The sequence below is a fragment of the Mobula birostris genome, chromosome 12, assembly GCF_030028105.1.
Source record: "Mobula birostris isolate sMobBir1 chromosome 12, sMobBir1.hap1, whole genome shotgun sequence".
NCBI classification, from domain to species: Eukaryota; Metazoa; Chordata; class Chondrichthyes; order Myliobatiformes; family Myliobatidae; genus Mobula; species Mobula birostris.
This window is the reverse complement of record NC_092381.1, coordinates 23,893,317-23,916,990: the sequence shown is the minus strand read 5'-3', so window position 1 is coordinate 23,916,990 and position 23,674 is coordinate 23,893,317. Positions and strand designations below refer to the sequence as shown.

Below are 23,674 nucleotides of genomic sequence, written 5' to 3'. Positions count from 1 at the left end.
ATTATCGTCTATAACTTATCATCTGCAACTTTCCGTAATATGTAAAAAAACACTATAACATAGGCTAACTACAGTTAAAGTAGGCAAGATATAAAATATATGGCATTTACTTATAGCTTTTTATTTATGTTTCTCTGTCACTCTTTTTTATAGGGGATCTGTTTATTTTATCAAAATGAGACATAAATGACCAGTAGGATAGAAATCGATGATTAGAAATTTGTATTAAGTGACATCATTCTAATTCAGAGTGCAAGTTATCAGATATTATGTGCTATTTGATACTGAGCTGTTACTGTACTTCGGGGTGGCCAACCTTTTACATTCCATGTGTCAATTTTTTCACGCACGAGTTCAGATGCGATTTTTTTCACGCATGAGTTCTATATTAACATATTTTTACAAGAATTGAATAGGGGTACAAGAGTTGTATGGTGCAATTGAACTTGTGAGTGAAAAAACTGACGCATAGAACGTAAAAGGTTGGCCACCCCTGCTCTACTTGATGCTAGTCGAGTGAATTGGTTAGACGTTAGGTACCACCGGTTCTGAAGACACAAGATAAGCACAGTAAGTAGTTTAAAGTACACTATTTTATGAAACAACAGTCATCAGCTCTGAACTATGTTAAACTATTGTTCACAAATAATTCAAATTATTTTGATTTGAATCTGAAAACTCAATGCTAACTGGTAAAAATAACAAAATACTAAGTGCAAACAACAGGAATTCTGCAGATGCTGGAAATTCAAGCAACACACATCAAAGTTGCTGGTGAACGCAGCAGGCCAGGCAGCATCTCTAGGAAGAGGTGCAGTCGACGTTTCAGGCCGAGACCCTTCGTCAGGACTAACTGAAGGAAGAGTGAGTAAGGGATTTGAAAGTTGGAGGGGGAGGGGGAGGGGGAGATACAAAATGATAGAAGACAGGAGGGGGAGGGATAGAGCCAAGAGCTGGACAGGTGATAGGCAAAAGGGGATACGAGAGGATCATGGGACAGGAGGTCCGGGAAGAAAGACGGGGGGGTGGGGGGACCCAGAGGATGGGCAAGAGGTATATTCAGAGGGACAGAGGGAGAAAAAGGAGAGTGAGAGAAAGAACGTGTGCATAAAAATGAGTAACAGATGGGGTACCAGGGGGAGGTGGGGCCTTAGCAGAAGTTAGAGAAGTCGATGTTCATGCCATTAGGTTGGAGGCTACCCAGACGGAATATAAGGTGTTGTTCCTCCAACTTGAGTGTGGCTTCATCTTTACAGTAGAGAAGGCCGTGGATGGACATGTCAGAATGGGAATGGGATGTGGAATTAAAATGTGTGGCCACTGGGAGATCTTGCTTTCTCTAGCGGACAGAGCATAGATGTTCAGCAAAGCGGTCTCCCAGTCTGCGTCGGGTCTCGCCAATATATAAAAGGCCACATCGGGAGCACCGGACACAGTATATCACCCCAGTCGACTCACAGGTAAAGTGTTGCCTCACCTGGAAGGACTGTTTGGGGCCCTGAATGGTGGTAAGGGAGGAAGTGTAAGGGCATGTGTAGCACTTGTTCCGCTTACACGGATAAGTGCCAGGAGGGAGATCAGTGGGGAGGGATGGGGGGGACGAATACTAAGTGCATTGTTTTCATTATCCTGTACAATGAGTTTTTAGAGATTCTGATACTTTCACTCAACAATCTCTGCCATGCACTTGAATATTTGACTAAAATTTGCTAAGCTTAAATCGCAATTCATGTTGACTTTTGGATCCACCCATTTATGGAAAATTATGGAACACTTGCATAGCACAATTAGATGAAACTCAGTCCTGATGTTTAAAATTTTGACTTTCAATTAAAGTTGATCAAGTATTCTTTCTGAAATAAACAGAAATTGGCAGAGATTTGAGGATTCGAAGTGCAAACCTTGAAAGGTTATGAAACATAACAGGGAGCCTTGTGTCAAGATAGGAAATATTGTTTTGGTTCTGTGGAGCCAATGGAGGAATGCCAGAAAAAAAACCCAGTAAATTGTGACAACTGCTCATACCACAGTTGGAGTGTTACCACAACCTGCAGCTTTGCCTTTGAAAAAACTTCAGGCATTGTGAGCGCATCATCTTTCCTCTATTTCCTGGGCTAATCATTTGCAGTTGTCTGCATCAGAACATCAATGATTCTCCTTTATGTTCAGCAGCAATTCTGACATTTTGAAAAAAAACATGAAGCAGGCCAAAGAGAACATGGAACTATTTCACCTCCATTTACTATCATTAGGAGACAAAAGCCTTTGGAGATTTTTCAAGGATCAAGAACTCATCCTTAAATATCATTTGAAATGAATGACCAGAATGTTACGCAAAATTAGTTTTTTAAATTTGTATTTAAGAATAATTATACTAATAAAATCTGAAGGGCAACAGTATTACATACATTGTAAGAGGTGACAGGTCAATAATCTACTGAGCTGGATGGAAATTATTCCGAGAAAGCAAAAGATCTACATAGTTAAAATGTGCCAAGATTGAAAAGAATAAGTCAGTCCTACCTGAGGTACATAAAACAGCTTCCCCCTGTCTGGTTTTGTTAGACGTCCTCCGAAAAGAGGCCATAGCTATCAAAATGAAAAATGATAGTTCAATTTACCAACTTATTGCTACTTGGAAACAGATGTTTTAACATTCAATATACACTCAATGGGCCACTTTATTAGGTACACAGGTTCCTAACAAAGTGGCCACTAAGTGTACGTTCGTGGACTTATTTGTTGTAGCTTAGCCACTTCAAGGTTTGATATGATGTGAGTTCAGAGATGCTCTTCTACACACCACTGTTGTAACGAGTTGTTATTTGAGTTACTGTTACCTTCCTCTCAGCTTGAACCTGTCTAGCCATTCTCCTCTGACCTCTCACATTAACAAGACGCTTTCACCCACAGAAATGCTGCTTACAAGGCTGTTTATTTTTGTTTTTTGCACCATTCTTGGTAAACTCTAGAGACTGTTATGTATGAAAATCCCAGGAGATCAGCAGTTTCTGAGATACTCAAACCATGGTCAACAATCATTCCATGGTCAAAGTCACTCAGATCACATTTTCTTCCCCATTCTGATGTTTGAACTGAACAATAACTTAACCTCTTGATCATGCCTGCATGTTTTTATGCATTGAGTTGTTGCTGCATGATTGGCTGATAAGATATTTGCATTAACGACTAGGGGTACAGGTATACCTAATAAAGTGGCCACTGAGTATATATTATCTGCACTTACCTCTCCTAAGCAACGGAAGAGTGAGCTCTTTCCACACCCATTTGGTCCACAGACGAGAACATTTGCTCCTGACTTGACCTGAACAATAATAGTTAATAGAAACTGCACTTAAAAGCAGTTCATAGAAGCATTTGTATAGTCCATCTGAGTACAACTCTATTTACTTTTCACAATATTTGTCCTTCCCAGGTTACACACGCCTGACTTATCAACTCTCTGTACTTATGAATGAGCACTTGGGAGACCAGTGGGAGGAATTTGCTGGCTGTTGCAGGCACTTTCTGACAGTGGGAATGGGGGATTTCTGGGTGGCTTTGCTCCCCATACCTAGCTTTCCAGAACCACCACAAACGGAACGTCAAGTCAAGCCGGAAGAGCTCGAAGCTGAACAGACCCGAGTCAGTGAAGCCAGCTCTTCCCACTCCTATCACTGTTTCTGCTCTCCTCTCCCATACACTGACTCTGTTCATTTCCAATTTGCGAACAGTTCAGGTTACAAACAGTTCTCAGAGCCAGAACCCTTTCACAATCTGGAAATCCCTGTGGAATGATTCCTTAAAAATTATGACATTTTCAAATTTAAAATTTCAATATGTACTTGAAATTTCAAATAATTCTACTGCCAAAGAACAGGACTTAAACAACTGATTAGTTTAGAGACAACAGTTTACAACTACAGATTTATGTAACTTGTTATGCAACATGTTGTTTGTTCTGCATTTATTTCCTGGCTAATAACTAGCCCTTTATGCTCTTTCTCAATGCAATTATTCTTTCACTAGCATGACATGTGTGACCTGTCCACCCATCCCCTTAATTATTTTCAACAATAATTGTTGATTTTCACTCCATCTGCCAATATGACTGCATAGTATGTTTGTGTAAGTCAGACAGCAGACCAAGTATTAGAAGGTTTAGACTGGTCCCAGTTTAAATGAAAAGGACTAAAGAACACAGTGACAGAAAGGTAACATAGCACAATGAAGGGAAAGTATAACAGATATATTCTTTACCTCAAAAGAAAGATCTGGAATCAAGACATCTCCATTTGGAGTCACCAATGGCACATGCTCAAATCTGACAAGAAAAATCATTTCAGTTTACCATTAAATAGTAAAGGAAAACCAGAGAAGCCAAAAAAAAAAATTATTTTTGATCAACCTTCTCTGTCAAACTCTGCCTCAATATCGTGCAAACTTCAACAATATCAACAAGCCTAGAGACTTCAAGGAGGTTATGTTCCTGGTGGAAAAAAATATTTAGGTCTGTATATTTGTAAATGAGGTGTAGATTAAAGGATTTCCACAAGCAAATGTATAAAACAACTGTTAATAACCAAGTGGAAAAAGGCCAGTATTGGTCTGAAGTGGTGAGTGGTTAAATTTGTACTGTTGTCTACAAATTAAGTATACAGCTTTACACTTACTTGATAATATGATCCATAATAATGATTTCCCCACTCCCCGGTATCAAAGGCTGACTTTCTGAACCTTAATAGGAAAATTAGAGATTGTGTATAAACTTTATGTGACTAAATACAATATATCTTGCAATTGCATATTTCAGGGAAAATACATGGAAGAATTAGGGTACTTTGCGTTCCTCTCCGAGAATCAGCAAGTTATATGGTTCTAGAGGGGTCAGCGGTGACTTATACTTGGCACAAGAGGTCATTGTACGCAAGATGGCAGTGGGGAGACTGTTCCCCTGTGGAAGCTGATCTCTTCCTTGCCTGGTGTTTATAAAGAAACACATTCTTTGGCAGCAATTGTAGTATTACAAACAGAAATGTAAACCTTGGCTGATTGTTTCTTTCCCCAAGACTGAAAAGTTACCAAAGCCACCATGGTTAGTCTCAGCCAATAGAGCGTAGATCAGGTATCCAGAACCACAGAGTTCTCAAATACTAATCACGCAAATCAAACTACAAAGCTAATTACAGGGTATAGTTCATACCCAAGGATAAGTTTACATAAACCGGTTCTCCAGGAAATTCTCCAACTGCTGCATTACTTACCCTTATCCTGTGTAGAAACCATTGTGCGTTCATACTTTCCACAATTCAGATCTTTCAAAACTTGCATTAATTCTGTGATTCGAGCTGTGAAACTAAAATGAATTCAGAACAAGTTTTAAAGATTTGGTGAGATTTTTACAGGGACCTAAAAGCTGCCAGGAATAAAAATGTGAAAGCCGAACTAGTATTATTAAATATAAAATACAAGATTATTACCAGTCCCAGGGGAAAAAATCCTCAATCCAATGCACTTTATTTAGAGTACATTTTAGTATTTGACCAGAAGTCTTGTTTATTAACACTAACGGAAGAAAACAGCACACCAAAAAGTGTAGAGTCTGGACCTCCTATATCAACATTTCTAGTCTGATTTCTAATCTAGACTGACAGCTAGAAACTCATTCTTGTAAGTGTTTTCATACAATGTTTTCCGCTACCTGTATGATACTTAGTGAACTTGGTGTTGGACAATGAACCTGAAAATGATTTTCATTAGATCTCTGAAGGTGGAAGCACAGATAGGTAAAATGGTGAAAAAGACATACGGATCTTGTGCAGGATTCCTTAAAGGTTAACTTTCAAATTGAGTGGGTAATAAGGCAGGCAAACAGAACATTAGCACTCAAATCAAATCAAATTTCAAATTCAAGTTTAATTATCACTCAACCATACATGAATACAGCTGAATGAAACAGCACTCCACTGGGACCAAGGTGCAAAACGTACACAGCACATTCAAAACAGTCACACAAAAAAACAGATATACAGCCCAGTCCCTGAGCGACATGTCCTGCAAATCGATGGTGTAGTTCCTGGCAGTGCGCTGACAAACATATGCACACAATCCAGCCTGTCATTCCAATGACCAAACACTGGAAGACAGTGCCATCAGGAGGCGCTGCCCGCGCCCCCCCCCCCCCCCCAACCGAGCAGAAACACCATGCTAGACCCCACCTCCGGCATCTCCTCTCCTGGCCTGCAGCAGCAGGCAAACCCAGGCCTTGAGGCCCAGTCCTCGCTACAAACAAGGCCACACAACGTCTTGTCACACCACCAAACAATAGACCATAGACAATAGACAATAGGTGCAGAAGTAGACCATTCGGCCCTTCGAGCCTGCACCGCCATTCTGAGATCATGGCTGATCATCTACTATCAATACCCAGTTCCTGCCTCGTCCCCATAACCCTTGATTCCCCTATCCATAAGATACCTATCTAGCTCCTTCTTGAAAGCATCCAGAGAATTGGCCTCCACTGCCTTCTCAGGCAGCACATTCCACACCTCCACAACTCTCTGGGAGAAGTTGTTCCTCCTCAACTCTGTCCTAAATGACCTACCCCTTATTCTTAAACCATGCCCTCTGGTACTGGACTCCCCCAGCATCTGGAACATATTTCCTGCCTCTATCTTGTCCAATCCCTTAATAATCTTATATGTCTCAATCAGATCCCCCCTCAATCTCCTGAATTCGAGCGTGTACAAGCCCAGTCTCTCTAACCTCTCTGCATAAGAGAGTCCGGACATCCCAGGAATTAACCTAGTGAACCTACGCTGCACCTTCTCCACAGCCAGGATGTCCTTCCTTAACCATGGAGACCAAAACTGCACACAATACTCCAGGTGTGGTCTCACCAGGGCCCTGTACAAATGCAAAAGGATTTCCTTGCTCTTGTACTCAATTCCCTTTATAATAAAGGCCAACATTCCATTAGCCTTCTTCACTGCCTGCTGCACTTGCTCATTCACCTTCAGAGACTGATGAACAAGTACTCCTAGATCTCTTTGTATTTCTCCCTCACCTAACTCCACACCGTTCAGATAATAATGTCTTCCTGTTCTTGCTCCCAAAGTGAATAACCTCACATTTATTCACATTAAACGCCATCTGCCAAGTTTCTGCCCACTCACCCAGTCTATCCAAGTCACCTTGAATTCTCCTAACATCCTCATCACGTCACACTGCCACCCAGCTTAGTATCATCAGCAAACTTGCTGATGTTATTCACAAAGCTTTCCTCTAAATCATTGACGTAAACCGTAAACAGCTGTGGTCCCAATACCAAGCCCTGTGGCACCCCACTAGTCACCACCTGCCATTCCGAGAAACACCCATTCACTGCTACCTTTTGCTTTCTATCTGCCAACCAGTTTTCTATCCATGTCAATATCCTCCCCCCAATGCCATGAGCTCTGATTTTACCCACCAATCTCCTATGTAGTACCTTATCAAATGCCTTCTGAAAGTCAAGGTACACCACATCCACTGGATCTCCCATGTCTATCTTCCTGGTTACATCCTCGAAAAACTCCAATAGGTTAGTCAAGCATGATTTCCCCTTGGTAAATCCATGCTGGCTCGGCCCAATCCTATCACTGCTATCAAGATATGCCGCTATTTCATCTTTAATAATGGACTCTAGCATCTTCCCCACTACTGATGTTAGGCTAACAGGGCGATAGTTCTCTGTTTTCTCCCTCGCTCCTTTCTTAAAAAGTGGGATAACATTAGCCATTCGCCAATCCTCAGGAACTGATCCTGAATCTAAGGAACATTTGAAAGTGATCAACAATGCATCCGCAATTTCCAGAGCCACCTCCTTTAGTACCCTAGGATGCAGACCATCTGGACCTGGGGATTTGTTAGCCTTCAGTCCCATCAGTCTACTCATCACCGTTTCCTTCCTAATGTCAATCTGTTTCAGTTCCTCTGTTACTCTATGTCCTTGGCCCATCCATACATCTGGGAGATTGCTTGTGTCTTCCCTAGTGAAGACAGATCCAAAGTACTTATTAAATTCGTCAAACAAGGGTAACCAGCCTGCGGCGATGTCCAACAGGGTCTTGTGATCACCTGGGAAACATCCAAGACAATCATCCACGGTTACACTGTACACAGCCTTCGGCTCCGATTCCGATGCTTTTGACACCTTCCTACAGCAGGCAGCAACACGGGCTGCAACCAGCCCAGCAGCTCACTGATCTGGTAGACCTGCAGAACCTGACATTCATGAAGTCCAGCACTGTCTTGCGATCGTAAAAAAGACACTTAACAAAGAAAAAATGCACCTTTGGTTGGCCTGTGAGAGGCCACTACGCTCAAACAAGCTGCCATCTTACCAGAAGTCCGGAAACTCATTTTGAGAGGACTAGAATATAAAAGCAAGGATGTAATGCTCAGGCTTTCAGGCCATGGTCAGCTCGTAATTAGAGTACTGCAAGCAGTTTTGGGCCCCTTATCTAACAATAGATGTGCTGCTACTGGAGAGAGTCCAAAGGAAATTCATGCTGATGATCCCAGGAATGAAAAGGTTAACGTATCAGAAAGGCCTAGACAAAAGTGGATCTGGAGAGGATGCTAGATATAGTGGGGGGAGTCTCAGATCAGAGGGCACAGCCTCAGAATAGAGGGTCATCCATTTACAACACAGATGAGGAGGATTTTCTTTAGTCAGAGGGCGGTGAACTTGTAGAATTCACTGCCACATCCGGCTTTGGGGGCCAAGTCATTGGGTATATTTAAAATGGAGGTTGATAGGTTCTTGATTAGTTAAGGCATCTAAGATTACAGGGAGAAGGCAGGGGAATGGGGTTGAGAGGGGATAATAAATCAGCCATGATAGAATAGTGGAGCAGTCTCAATGGGCGAAATGGCCTAATTCTGCTCCTACATCTTATAGGCTTATGGATGCTGGCCATCGTTAGGCATAAGACCATGCAGATTATGATACAATTTTTTTGAAATTGCCACAGCTGGATCCGGTATTGCTTGCCACACGATAAGTGACTGAATGCACTAGACGGAGTGCAAAATAGGTAAGTATGCAGCCTGAGATGATGGAAAGACCACAAGACCACAAGACAAAGGTGCAGGAGTCGGCCATTCGGCCCATCGAGTCTGCTCCGCCATTTTATCATGAGCTGATCCATTCCCCCATTTAGTCCCACTCCCCCGCCTTCTCACCATAACCTTTGATGCCCTGGCTACTCAGATACCTATCAATCTCTGCCTTAAATACACCCAATCACTTGGCCTCCACTGCCACCTGTGGCAACAAATTCCATAGATTCACCACCCTCTGACTAAAAAAATTTCTTCGCATTTCTGTTCTGAATGGGCACCCTTCAATCCTTAAGTCATGCCCTCTCGTACTAGACTCCCCCATCATGGGAAACAACTTTACCACATCCACTCTGTCCATGCCTTTCAACATTCAAAATATTTCTGTGAGGTCTCCCCTCATTCTTCTAAACTCCAAGGAATACAGTCCAAGAGCGGACAAACGTTCCTCATATGTTAACCCTCTCATTCCCGGAATCATTCTAGTGAATCTTCTCCGTACCCTCTCCAACGTCAGCACATCCTTTCTTAAATAAGGAGACCAAAACTGATCACAGTACTCCCAAGTGAGGTCTCACCAGCGCCTTATAAAGCCTCAACATCACATCGCTGCTCCTATACTCTATTCCTCTAAAAATGAATGCCAACATTGCATTCGCCTTCTTCACTACTGACTCAACCTGGAGGTTAACTTTAAGGGTATCCTGTACGAGGACTCCCAAGTCCCATTGCATCTCAGAACTTTGAATTCTTTCCCCATTTAAATAATAGTCTGCCCATTTATTTTTTCTGCCAAAGTGCATAACCATACACTTTCCAACATTGTACTCCATTTGCCACTTCTCTGCCCATTCTTCCAATCTATCCAAGTCTCTCTGCAGACTCTCCGTTTCCTCAGCACTACCGGCCCCTCCACCTATCTTCGTATCGTCAGCAAACTTAGCCACAAAGCCATCTATTCCATAATCCAAATCGTTGATGTACAATGTAAAAAGAAGCGGCCCCAACACGGACCCCTGTGGAAAATCACTGGTAACCGGCAGCCAACCAGAATAGGATCCCTTTATTCCCACTCTGTTTCCTGCCAATCAGCCAATGCTCTATCCACGTATGTAACTTTCCTGTAATTCCATGGGCTCTTATCTTGTTAAGTAGCCTCATGTGTGGCACCTTGTCAAAGGCCTTCTGAAAATCCAAATATACAACATCCACTGCATCTCCCTTGTCTAGCCTACTGGTAATTTCCTCAAAAAATTGAAATAGGTTTGTCAGGCAGGATTTTCCTTTAAGGAATCCATGCTGAGTTCTGCCTATCTTGTCATATGCCTCCAGGTACTCTGCAACCTCATCCTTGACAATCGACTCCAACAACTTCCCAACCACCGATGTCAAGATAACAGGTCCATAATTTCCTTTTTGCTTCCTTGCCCCTTTCTTAAATAGCGGAGTGACATCTGCAATCTTTCAGTCCTCCGGAACCATGCCAGAATCTATCGACTTTTGAAAGATCATCGCTAATGCCTCCACAATCTCCACAGCTACTTGCTTCAGAACACGCAGGTGCATTCCATCTGGTCCAGGAGATTTATCTACCTTTAGACTGTTCAGCTTCCTGAGCACTTTCTCTGTCGTAATTGTGACTGCGCACACTTCTCTTCCCTGCCACCCTTGAGTGTCCAGTATACTGCTGTCTTCCTCAGTGAAGACTGATGCAAAATACTCGTTCAGTTCCTCTGCCATCTCCTTATCTCCCATTACAATTTCTCCAGCATCATTTTCTATCGGTCCTATATCTACTCTCACCTGTCTTTTACTCTTTATATACTTGAAAAAGCTTTTAGTATCCTCTTTGATATTATTTGCTAGCTTCCTTTCATAGTTAATCTTTTCCCTCTTAATGACCTTCTTGGTTTCCTTTTGTAAGGTTTTAAAAACTTCCCAATCCTCTGTCTTCCCACTAATTTTTGCTTCCTTGTATGCCCTCTCCTTTGCTTTAACTTTGGCTTTGACTTCTCTTGTCAACCACGGTTGCATCCTTTTTCCACTCGAAAATTTCTTCTTTTTTGGAAAATACCTGTCTTGCACCTTCCTCATTTCTTGCATAAACTCCAGCCACTGCTGCTCTGCTGTCCTTCCTGCCAGTGTCCCTTTCCAGTCAACTTTGGCCATTTCCTCTCTCACGCCACTGTAATTTCCCTTACTCCACTGAAATACCGACACATCAGATTTCGGCTTCTCTTTTTCAAATTTCACAGTGAACTCAATCATGTTATGATCACTGCCTCCTAGGGGGTTCCTTCACCTCAATCTCTCTAATCACCTCCGGTTCATTACACAATACCCAATCCAGTACAGCCGATCCCCTAGCGGGCTCAACAACAAGCTGTTCCAAAAAGCCATCTCGCAGACATTCCACAAATTCTCTCTCTTGAGATCCAGTGCCAACCTGATTTTCCCAATCCACTCGCATGTTAAAATCCTCCACAATTATCATAACACTGCCCTTCTGACAAGCCTTTTCTATTTCCAGTTGTAATTTGTAGTCCACATCCCTGCAGCTGTTTGGAGGCCTATAAATAACTGCCATCAGGGTCCTTTTACCCCTGCTATTTCTTAGCTCAACCCATAAAGATTCTGCACCTTCCGATCCTATATCACCTCTTTCTAATGATTTAATATCATTTCTTACCAATAAAGCCACGCTTCCCCCTCTGCCTACCCTCCTATCCTTCCGATACACCGTGTATCCTTGGACGTTCAGCTCCCAGAGACATGCATCCTTTAGCCAGGTCTCAGTGATGGCCACAATATCATACCTGCCAATCTGTAGCTGTACAACAAGATCATCCACCTTATTCCTTATGCTGCGTGCATTTAAGTACAACACCTTAAGACCAGTATTTGATACTTTTCGCTTTGATTTCACTGCAACTTTATTGCACTGCAACACATCCCAATGGCTACAAATTTGCCCCATCACCTGCCTGTCTTTCCTGACATCTTTACTGCTCACTATCTTAGATTTATTTCTGTTTTCCCCTTCCTCCACTCTGTCATTCCAGTTCCCATCCCCCTGCCAAATTAGTTTAAACCCTCCCTAACAGCTCTATTAAACTTTCCCACCGGGATATTGGTCCCCTTTGGGTTCAGGTGTAACCTGTCCTTTTTGAACAGGTCATACTTCCCCCAGAAGAGATCCCAATTATCCAAGAATCTGAAGCCCTGCCCCCTACACCAGTCTCTCAGCCACACATTCATCTGCCTGATCCGACTATTCTTGCCCTCGCTAGCACGTGGCACAGGTAGCAATCCCGAGATTGCAGATGCCCTGCTTCTCAGCTTCCTTCCTAACTCCTGGAAATCTCTCTTCAGGACATCCTCCTTTGTCCTATCTATGTCATTGGTACCAACATGTACCAAGACAACTGGCTGCTCACCCTCCCCCTTCAGAATATTCAGGACCTGATCCGAGACATCCCGTACCCTGGCACCTGGGAGGCAACACACCATGCAGGTATCTCTATCAGGCTCACAGAATCTCCTGCCCGTTCCCCTGACTATGGAATCCCCCATGACTACCGCATTCCTCTTCTCCCTCCTTCCCTCCTGCGCAACAGCGCCAGGCTCAGTGCCAGAGACCCGGTCACCGTGGGCGTCCCCTGTCAGGTCATCCCCCTCAACAGCATCCAGAACAAGATATTTGTTGCTGAGGGGGACAGCCACAAGTGTGCTCTCCAGTATCCGGGCATTTTCCTTCCCTCTCCTGACAGTGACCCAGTTTTCTGACCCCTGTAGCCTAGGGATGACTACCTCCCTGTAGTCTGAATAGACTGATTTGTTTTCCTTGGAGCAGAGGAAGCTGAGGGAACATAGAACTTCAAACAGTACAACAGAGGAACAGGCTCCAGCCAATGAAGCCTATGCTGACCGTGATGTCACATTCATAAGATATGACTTCCTCTGCATAAAGCCATGCTGACTATTTTTAATTAGTCTGTGCCTTTTCAGCTGTGAGTAGATCCTATCCGGAATAATTTTCCTTACTATTGATGTAAGCCTCACCAACCTACAATTTCCTGTTTTGTCTCTATCACCCTTCTTAAACAGATGAACAGCAGTGGCTATTCTCCAGTCCTCTGGGACAGTGTCTAGATACAAAATATTTTCAAAGATTCAGTAATCTCCTCTGTTACCTCTCTCAATAAACCAGAGTATATCCCTGGGAAGTCCTAACAGACCTATACAAAATGTTGAGGGACATAGGCAAGTGTTAAGGAGAAACTTTCCCCATAGAGGTGTAAAAATCTGGAGTGCAATGCCTGAGGTGGCACTGGAAACAGGTGCTCTAAAAATCGCTTGAAAGGTACCTTGTATGGCGTTTGAATCTCTAAGGCATTTAAGGCTATGGGTGGTGCTGGGAAATGGGATTAGCACAGATGTGCACTTGATAGTCATTGTTGACTAGGTGGGCTGAAGAGTCTTATTCCTTGTTGAATGACTCAATAAAATGGACTAAGATTAAGACATTAAAAAAACACAAAGACTTAGGGAGGTATTGCAATTTATTCATGAAAGTAGCAAATAGGTTACAGACTGACTTGGACATAGAAACATAGAAAATAGGTGCAGGAGTAGGCCATTCGGCCCTTTGAGCCTGCACCGCCATTCAGTATGATCATGGCTGATCATCCAACTCAGAACCCTGTACCTGCCTTCCCCCCATACCCCCTGATCCCTTTAGCCACAAGGGCTATATCTAACTCCCTCTTAAATATAGCCAATGAACTGGCCTCAACTGTTTCCTGTGGCAGAGAATTCCACAGATTCACCACTCTCTGTGTGAAGAAGTTTTTTCCTAATCTCGGTCCTAAAAGGCTTCCCTTTTATCCTCAAACTGTGACCCCTCATTCTGGACTTCCCCAACATCGGGAACAATCTTCCTGCATCTAGCCTGTCCAATCCCTTTAGGATTTTATATGTTTCAGTAAGATGCCCCCTCAATCTTCTAAATTCCAACAAGTATAAGCCTAGTCGATCCAGTCTTTCATCACATGAAAGTCCTGCCATCCCAGGAGTCAACCTGGTGAACCTTCTTTGTACTCCTTCTATGGCAAGGATGTCTTTCCTCAGATTAGGGGACTAAAACTGCAGACAATACTCCAGGTGTGGTCTCACCAAGGCCTCATACAACTGCAGTAGTACCTCCCTGCTCCTGTACTCGAATCCTCTTGCTATGAATGCCAGCATACCATTCGCCTTTTTCACCACCTGCTGTACCTGCATGCCCACTTTCAATGACTGGTGTATAATGACACCCAGGTCTCGTTGCATCTCCTCTTTTCCTAATCGGCCGCCATTCAGATAATAATCTGTTTTCCTGTTTTTGCCACCAAAGTGGATAACCTCACATTTATCCACATTAAATTGCATCTGCCATGAATTTGCCCACTCACCCAACCTATCCAAGTCACCCTGCATTCTCTTAGCATCCTCCTCACAGCTAACACTGCCGCCTAGCTTCGTGTCATCTGCAAACTTGGAGATGCTGCATTTAATTCCCTCATCTAAGTCATTAATATATATATTGTAAACAACTGGGGTCCCAGCACTGAGCCTTGCAGTACCCCACTAGTCACTGCCTGCCATTCTGAAAAAGTCCCGTTTATTCCCACTCTTTGCTTCCGGTCTGCCAACCAATTCTCTATCCACATCAATACCTTACCCCCAATACCGTGTGCTTTAAGTTTGCACACTAATCTCCTGTGTGGGACCTTGTCAAAAGCCTTTTGAAAATCCAAATATACCACATCCACTGGTTCTCCCCTATCTACTCTACTAGTTACATCCTCAAAAAATTCTATGAGATTCGTCAGACATGATTTTCCTTTCACAAATCCATGCTGACTTTGTCTGATGATTTCACCGCTTTCTAAATGTGCTGTTATCACATCTTTGATAACTGACTCTAGCATTTTCCCCACCACCGATGTCAGGCTAACCGGTCTATAATTCCCCAGTTTCTCTCTCCCTTCTTTTTTAAAAAGTGGGGTTACATTAGCCACCCTCCAATCCTCAGGAACTAGTCCAGAATCTAAAGAGTTTTGAAAAATTATCACTAATGCATCCACTATTTCTTGGGCTACTTCCTTAAGCACTCTGGGATGCAGACCATCTGGCCCTGGGGATTTATCTGTCTTTAATCCCTTCAATTTACCTAACACCACTTCCCTACTAACATGTATTTCTCTCAGTTCCTCCATCTCACTGGACCCTCTGTCCCCTACTATTTCCGGAAGATTATTTATGTCCTCCTTAGTGAAGACAGAACCAAAATAGTTATTCAATTGGTCTGCCATGTCCTTGCTCCCCTTAATCAATTCACCTGTTTCTGTCTGTAGGGGACCTACATTTGTCTTAACCAATCATTTTCTTTTCACATATCTATAAAAGCTTTTACATTCAGTTTTTATGTTTCCTGCCAGTTTTCTCTCATAATCTTTTTTCCCCTTCCTAATTAAGCCCTTTGTCCTCCTCTGCTGGACTCTGAATTTCTCCCAGTCCTCAGGTGAGCCACTTTCTCTGGCTAATTTGTATGCTTCTTCTTTGGAATTGATACTATCCCTAATTTCCCTTGTCAGCCACGGGTGCACTACCTTCCTTGATTTATTCTTTTGCCAAACTGGGATGAACAATTGTTGCAGTTCATCCATGCGATCTTTAAATGCTTGCCATTGCATATCCACCGTCAACCCTTTAAGTGTCATTTGCCAGTCTATCTTGGCTAATTCACGTCTCATACCTTCAAAGTTACCCTTCTTTAAGTTCAGAACCTTTGTTTCTGAATTAACTATGTCACTCTCCATCTTAATAAAGAATTCCACCATATTATAGTCACTCTTACCCAAAGGGCCTCTCACGACAAGATTCCTAATTAATCCTTCCTCATTGCTCAATACTCAGTCTAGAAGAGCCTGCTCTCTAGTTGGTTCCTGGACAGATTACATCAGTAACAGATGGAAATGAATGTGAAGTATTAGGTGATAATAGTCTGGATTCAAGGAAAACAAACAGAAATATTTCTTAAATGTGTGGAAGGGAAAATCCAGATGAAGTAAAGGAATTGATTATCTATGTAAAAAAAATTAAAATCTAATAGACACAAAGGCTACCAAAACATTGAGCATCATTTCAAGAGAGCTAGCATAACATCAAGAAACTGATCTTTTCCTTGTACAGAGCTCAATCTGATGGACCTTGTTCAGTTATGATATTGAAGAGCTTGGAAGGGAAACAGCCCAAATTCATCAGAATGATACTTCTGTGTTACAAAGAGGATAAAGCTATATATTACATATACATATAGTGGCATGCAAAAGTTTAGGCACCCCGGTCAAAATTTCTGTTACTGTGAATAGCTATGCGAGTAAAAGATTAACTGATTTCCAAAAGGCATAAAGTTAAAGGTGACACATTTCTTCAATATTCTTCAATAAGCAAGAAAACTTTTTTTATTTCCATCTTTTACAGTTTCAAAATAACAAAAAAGTAAAAGGGCCCCAAGCAAAAGTTTGGGCACCCTGCATGGCAGTACTTAGTAACACCCCCTTTGGCAAGTATCACAGCTTGTAAACGCTTTTTATAGCCAGCAAAGAGTCTTTCAATTCTTGTTTGGGGGATTTTCGCCCATTTTTCCTTGCAAAAGGATTCTACTTCTGAGAGATTCTTGGGCCACCTTGCATGCACTGCTCTTTTGAGGTCTATCCACAGATTCTCGATGATGTTTAGATCGGGGGACTGTGAGGACCATTGCAAAACCTTCAGCTTGCACCTCTTGAGGTAGGTCATTGTGGATTTTGAGGTCTGTTTAGGTTCATTATCCTGTTGTAGAAACCATCCTCTTTTCATCTTTGGCTTTTTTTTTTTTACAGACAGTGTGATGTTTGCTTCCAGAATTTGCTGGTATTTGATTGAATTCATTCTTCCCTCTACCAATATATGTTCCCCGTGCCACTGGCTGTAACACAAGCCCAAAGCATGATCGATCCATCCTCGTGCTTAACAGTTGGAGAGGGGTTCTTTTCATGAAATTCTGCACCCTTTTTTCTCCAAACATACTTTTGCTCATTGCGGCCAAAAAGTTCTATTCAAAAGGTTCAAAGGATCATCTAAACAAGCCTGATGCATTTTGGAAACAAGTCCTGTGGACTGATGAAGTTAAAATAGAACCTTTTGGCCTCAATGAGCAAAGGTATGTTTGGAGAAAAAAGGGTACAGAATTTCATGAAACGAACCCCTCTCCAACTGTTAAGCACGGGGGTGAATCGATCATGCTTTGGGCTTGTGTTACAGCCAGTGGCACGGGGAACATTTACTGGTAGAGGAAAGAATGAATTCAATTAAATACCAGCAAATTCTGGAAGCAAACATCACACTGTCTGTAAGAAAGCCGAAGATGAAAAGAGGATGGCTTCTACAACAGGATAATGAAATTAAACAGACCTCAAAATCCACAATGGACTACCTCAAGAGGTGCAAGCTGAAGGTTTTGCCATGGCCCTCACAGTCCCCTGACCTAAACATCATTGAGAATCTGTGGATAGACCTCAAAAGAGCAGTGCATGCAAGACAGCCCAAGAATCTCACAGAGCTAGATGCCTTTTGCAAGGAAGAATGGGCGAAAATCCCCCAAACAAGAATTGAAAGACTCTTTGCTGGCTACAAAAAGCATTTACAAGCTATGATACTTGCCAAAGGGGGTGTTACTAAGTACTGACCTTGCAGGGTGCCCAAACTTTTGCTTCAAGCCCTTTTACTTTTTTGTTATTTTGAAACTGTAAAGGATGGAAATAAAAAACTTTTCTTGCTTAAAATATTAAAGAAATGTGTCATCTTTAACTTTATGCCTTTTGGATATCAGTTCACCTTTTACTCCCTTAGCTATTCACAGTAACAGAAATTTTGACCTGGGTGCCCAAACTTTTGCATGCCACTATAAACAGGCTATTGCTCACCATGGGATCTGAATTGATATGTTACTATCTCAAGATATTGACTGACCTACTTCCAAAAAGTGGATTTTCCAATATGCTGTCACTGAACAATTGCATTCTCAGATTACTACATATACACTTCCTCTGAAAATGTAAAACAACATACCAATTTCAATTTTGAATTAAAAGTCATTCAATGGAAAAGACACAGAAATAAGAATTATACATCTAGCTGGAAACACTGATCTTACCCAGATAGTCTTGTCATCTCACGACCAGCCAGCACAATTCTCCCAAGAGCCTGAGACATTCTGAGTAACATCCGACCACTTTGATAGTAATCCTAGGAAGGCAGACTCGATTTTACCAGAATGAATAAAAACTATTTTTATGTCCTTTTTTCGAGCAATAAACCATCTTTTCTGGCTTTATCGACAATTGGGAAATCTAAACTACAATTACCTCCAGTAGTTCCGCATGGCTGCTTTTCTGATGGCGAGAATGTGACAGATTCAAGAAAGGTCGACTTACTACTAGATAACCCACGACAGTAGCAAGATCTATATTAAAAAAAGAAACAAACCACTTTATAAAATCCAGTCAATACTTCAATAGTTTGTAAACATATTTGATTAACCAACTAAGATGATAAGAAAATCCAACAATAATTCAAAAACGAACATCTTACATACTAACATCTTCATTCGTGGTTTACACACATGCCTTAAAAGAAACCCAAAAAAGGACAACCACGATTAAAGATTGGTAGCAAAGCTTTGTTAGGGGAGATCACGTCTGATTAATTTGATTGAATTTTTTGAAGAATATTGATGAGGGTACTATTATTGATGCTGATTTCCAGAGACTTCAATAGGCTTTGATAAAGCATCCACATGGTTAGATCCCTAGAGATTCAAGGCAATTTGACAAACTGGATCCAAAATTGGTATTATAATAGGACGTATGGGGTGATGACAGGGAGTTCTTTTTAAGATCAGAAGCTAGTGACCAGTGGTGTACATATGGATCAATATTGGGATCTTTGTTGTTATATACACTCAGTGGCCACTTTATTAGGTACACCTGCACACCCACTCATTAATGCAATTATCTAATCAGCCAATCATGTGGCAGCAACTCAATGCATAAAAGCATGCAGAAACAGTCAAGAGGTTCAGTTGTTGTTCAGACCAAACATCAGAATTGACCCAAGTGATTTTGACCGTGAAATGATTCTTGGTGCCAGATGGAGGAGTTTGAGTATCTCAGAAACTGCTGATCTCCAGGGATTTTTACACACAACAATCTCGAGAACAGGGGTTCCCAACCTTTTTTTATGCCATGGATAAACAGCATTAAGCAAGGGGTCTGCGGTTGGGAATCCCTGCTGTAGAGTTACAGGGAACAGTGTGAGAAACAAATAACATCCAGGAAACAGCGGCTCTGTGGACAAAAATGCCTTGTTAATGAGAAGAATAGTCAGACTGGTTCAAGCTGACAGGGAAGTGGCAATAACTCAAAGAACTGTGTTACAACAGTGGCGTGCAGAGCAGCATCTCCGAATGCACCACTCGTTGAACCTGAAATGAATGGGCTGGGCTACGGCAGCAGAAGACCATGAACATATACTCAGTGGACACTTTGTTAGTTACAGCAGGTACCTAATACAGAGACCACATTAAAGCACATTAAGTACATTAAAGATTTGGATATGAATGCAGAATGTATGATTAGTAAGTTCACTGATGACATAAAAAATGATGGATATGCTGATAGTGAAGAGGGTAGTTTTCACTAAGAAGCTACAGAATTATAGTTGATGAGATTGCCAGAGATGGAATTTAACCACTTCACTAGGACATAATGCAAAGGGACGTCCTGTATTTTGAGGCTGTCCCTGCCTGCTGGCCTTAGACTCTCCCACTGTTGGAAAAATCCTCTCCATGTCCATTCTATAAGCCTTCAAATATTCAGTAATTTTCAAAGAGATCTTCTCTCATTTTTCTAAACTCCAGCCATTACAAGCTCAGAACAATCAAATGCTCCTCATATGTTAGCCCTTTCATTCTTAGGGTCACTCTCATGAACTCCTGGACCCTCCCCAATACTAGCACATCCTTTCTTAGATAAAGGTACCTAAAGCAGCTCACAATACTCCAAGTTTGGTCTGATCGATGCATTACAAAGCCCTAGCATTGCATCCTTTTCTTTTAATATTCTAGTTCTCTTGAAATGAATGCTAACCTTGCATTTGCTCTCCTTAATACTGATTCAACCCACAGGTTAACCTCTAGGGCAAGGGTTCCAAACGTGGGGTCCATGGACCCCTCGATAAATGGTAGGAATCCATGGCATAAAAAAGGTTGGGAATCCCTACTCTAAAGAAATCTGCACCTGGACACCTAAGATCCTTTGCACTTTGATTCTGAATTTGGTCTCCATTTAGAAAATAGTCTATGCCTTTACCCCTCTACTAAAGTGCATGACCATATACTTCCCTACAATGTATGCCATTTACCATAGATGTAGGGAGTACTGAAGAGCAAAAAGAAGTTGGTGTCCAAAGGGGGTAGCAGAGATCATTGAGAAGGCATGTGAGGAAATTGCCTTCATTATCTGGGGTACAGAACATAAGAGCAGAACATTAAGGTTAAACCTTATAAAACATTGGTAAAGTCACAGCTGGATTACAGTGCACAGCTCTGGTCGCCATGTTGTAGGAAGCACAGCAGAGGGCAAAGAGGAGATTCACCATGTTGGTGCCTGCTATGGAGCATCTCCGACACAAGAGACAGGATTTGCTTTGTTTGGAGCAGGGAAGACTAAAGTATATACAATTATGAGCATACATTGGCAGTAGAGAGTAAAAAAAAAAATCCCCACTACATGGTTGTACAAAATCAGAAGATATAAGTTTTAAGTTAAGGGACAGGTGATTAATTGGGGGGGGGGGGGGGGAGAGGTATAAGGAAGAATTTTTAAATCTAGAGTGTGATTGAAACCTGGAATGAACTGCCTGTATGATTAATGAAGGGATGAGTGCCCACAATATTTAGAAAGTATCAAGACAAGCTTTTGAATTGACATAAAATGGATGGTTATGGATGGTGATAGAGAAAGGGCCTTGTATAAATGGGTATTCATTGGTCACCGTGGATACAGTAGGCCAAAGGATCTGTTTCTCTGCTATGCCAGTCCATCTGCAACCATGATTTAACACTACACTTCATTTGTTTAATTATATGCTGTAAAATACATGGTGGATATGGTATTCCTCTTTTCGTGATTTTTATTAACGACCTGGATATGGGGGTAGAAGGGTGGGTTGGCAAGTTTGCAGACGACACAAAGGTTGGTGGTGTTGTAGATAGTGTAGAGGATTGTCGAAGATTGCAGAGAGACATTGATAGGATGCAGAAGTGGGCTGAGAAGTGGCAGATGGAGTTCAACCCGGAGAAGTGTGAAGTGGTACACTTTGGAAGGACAAACTCCAAGGCAGAGTACAAAGTAAATGGCAGGATACTTGGTAGTGTAGAGGAACAGAGAGATCCGGGGGTACATGTCCACAGATCCCTGAAGGTTGCCTCACAGGTGGATAGGGTAGTTAAGAAAGCTTATGGGGTGTTAGCTTTCATAAGTCGATGGATAGAGTTTAAGAGTCGCAATGTAATGATACAGCTCTATAAAACTCTGGTTAAGTCACACTTGGAGTACTGTGTCCAGTTCTGGTCGCCTCACTATAGGAAGGATGTGGAAGCTTTGGAAAGGGTACAGAAGAGATTTACCAGGATGCTGCCTGGTTTAGAAAGTATGCATTCTGATCAGAGATTAAGGGAGCTAGGGCTTTACTCTTTGGAGAGAAGGAGGATTAGAGGAGACATGATAGAGGTGTACAAGATAATAAGAGGAATAGATAGAGTGGATAGCCAGCACCTCTTCCCCAGGGCACCACTGCTCAATACAAGAGGACATGGCTTTAAGGTAAGGGGTGGGAAGTTCAAGGGGGATACTAGAGGAAGGTTTTTTACTCAGAGAGTGGTTGGTGCGTGGAATGCACTGCCTGAGTCAGTGATGGAGGCAGATACACTAGTGAAGTTTAAGAGACTACTAGAGAGGTATATGGAGGAATTTAAGGTGGGGGGGTTATATGGGAGGTAGGGTTTGAGGGTCGGCACAACATTGTGGGCCGAAGGGCCTGTACTGTGCTGTACTATTCTATGAATCTGTGAACAGTCTCCAGCAAAAGCTTCATAAATTGAGTTTGCATATTTTCTGCACATGGTGGCATCTAGATCCTGCACTCTACCAACGGCAGCAGAGGGAACAAACAAAGCCAACTTTAAAAAGCTGAAGGAGGGGAGATCTTATATTGGCTACTCTCCATACCCCCACAAAATGCTGGAGGAACTCAGCAGGGCACGCAGCATCTGTGGAAAAGAATACGGTCGGTGTTTCAGGCCGAGACCCTTCATCAGGACTGGAGGAAAAAAACCTGAACAGTCAGAGTAAGAAAATAGGGGGAGGGGAAAGAGAAACACAAGGTGATAGGTGAAAGTGGGAGGGGGAGGGGGAGGGGTGAAGTAAAGAGCTGGGAAGTTGATTGGTAAAAGAGATACAGGGCTGGAGAAGGCAGAAACTGATAGGAGATGATAGAAGGCCCTGGAAGAAAGAAAAGGGGAGAGGAGCACCAGAGGGAGGTGATGGGGTTGGCAAGGAGATCAGATGAGAGAGGGAAAAGGGGATGGGAAATGGTGAAGTGGGGGGCATTACTGGAAGTTCGCGAAATTGATGTTCATGCCATCAGGTTGGAGGCTACCCAGATGGAATACAAGGTGTTGTTCCTCCAAACTGAGTGTGGTCTTGGTGCAACAGTAGGGGAGGCCATGGACTGACATGTCAGGATGGGAATGGGAAGTGGAATTAAAATGGGTGGCTACTGGGAGATCCCACTTTTTCTGGCGGACTTTTCAATGCTCCATAGGTGTTCAGCGAAGCGGTCTCCCAATCTACGTCAGGTCTCATCGATATACAGGAGGCCACACGGGGAGCACCAGACATAGAATATGACCCCAACAAACTCACAGGTGCAGTGTCGCCTCACCTGGAAGGACTGTTTGTGGCCCTGAAAGGTAGTGAGGGAGGAGGTGCATGGGCAGGTGTAGCACTTGTTCTGCTTGCAAGGACAAGTGCCAAAAGGGATCTCCCAGTGGCCACCCATTTTAATTCCACTTCTCTTTCCCATTCCAATATGTCTATCCATGGCCTCCTCTACACTGTTGTGACGAGGCCACACTCAGTTTGGAGGAACAACACCTTGTATTCCATCTGGATAGCATCCAACCTGATGGCATGAACATTGACTTCTCAAACTTCTAGTAATGGCCCCTCCCCAACAGTTCCCATCCACTTTTTCCTCTCTCACCTCATCTCTTTGCCTCCCCCATTGCTTCCCTCTGGTGCTCCTCCCCCTTTTCTTTCTTCCATGGCCTTCTGTCCTCTCCTATTAGATTCCCCCCTCTACAGCCCTGTATCTCTTCCACCAATCAACTTCCCAGCTCTTTACTTCACCCCTCCCGCTC

At 42.6% G+C, this 23,674-nt stretch overlaps 1 protein-coding gene across 2 annotated transcripts in view; it reads right to left on the bottom strand.

The window, feature by feature from the left end:
• The window catches only part of abcd3a (ATP-binding cassette, sub-family D (ALD), member 3a), an 82,382-nt gene that overhangs the window by 10,946 nt on the left and 47,762 nt on the right, over positions 1–23,674 (bottom strand). For both annotated transcript variants that reach the window (XM_072273482.1, XM_072273483.1), the window contains 7 exons: positions 18,558–18,655; positions 18,347–18,438; positions 5,265–5,356; positions 4,674–4,737; positions 4,261–4,324; positions 3,248–3,325; positions 2,524–2,589 (listed from right to left, as the gene is read on the bottom strand). In XM_072273482.1, coding sequence (XP_072129583.1) covers positions 2,524–2,589; positions 3,248–3,325; positions 4,261–4,324; positions 4,674–4,737; positions 5,265–5,356; positions 18,347–18,438; positions 18,558–18,655 — 554 coding nt within the window. The remainder of the gene's footprint in view (positions 1–2,523; positions 2,590–3,247; positions 3,326–4,260; positions 4,325–4,673; positions 4,738–5,264; positions 5,357–18,346; positions 18,439–18,557; positions 18,656–23,674) is intronic.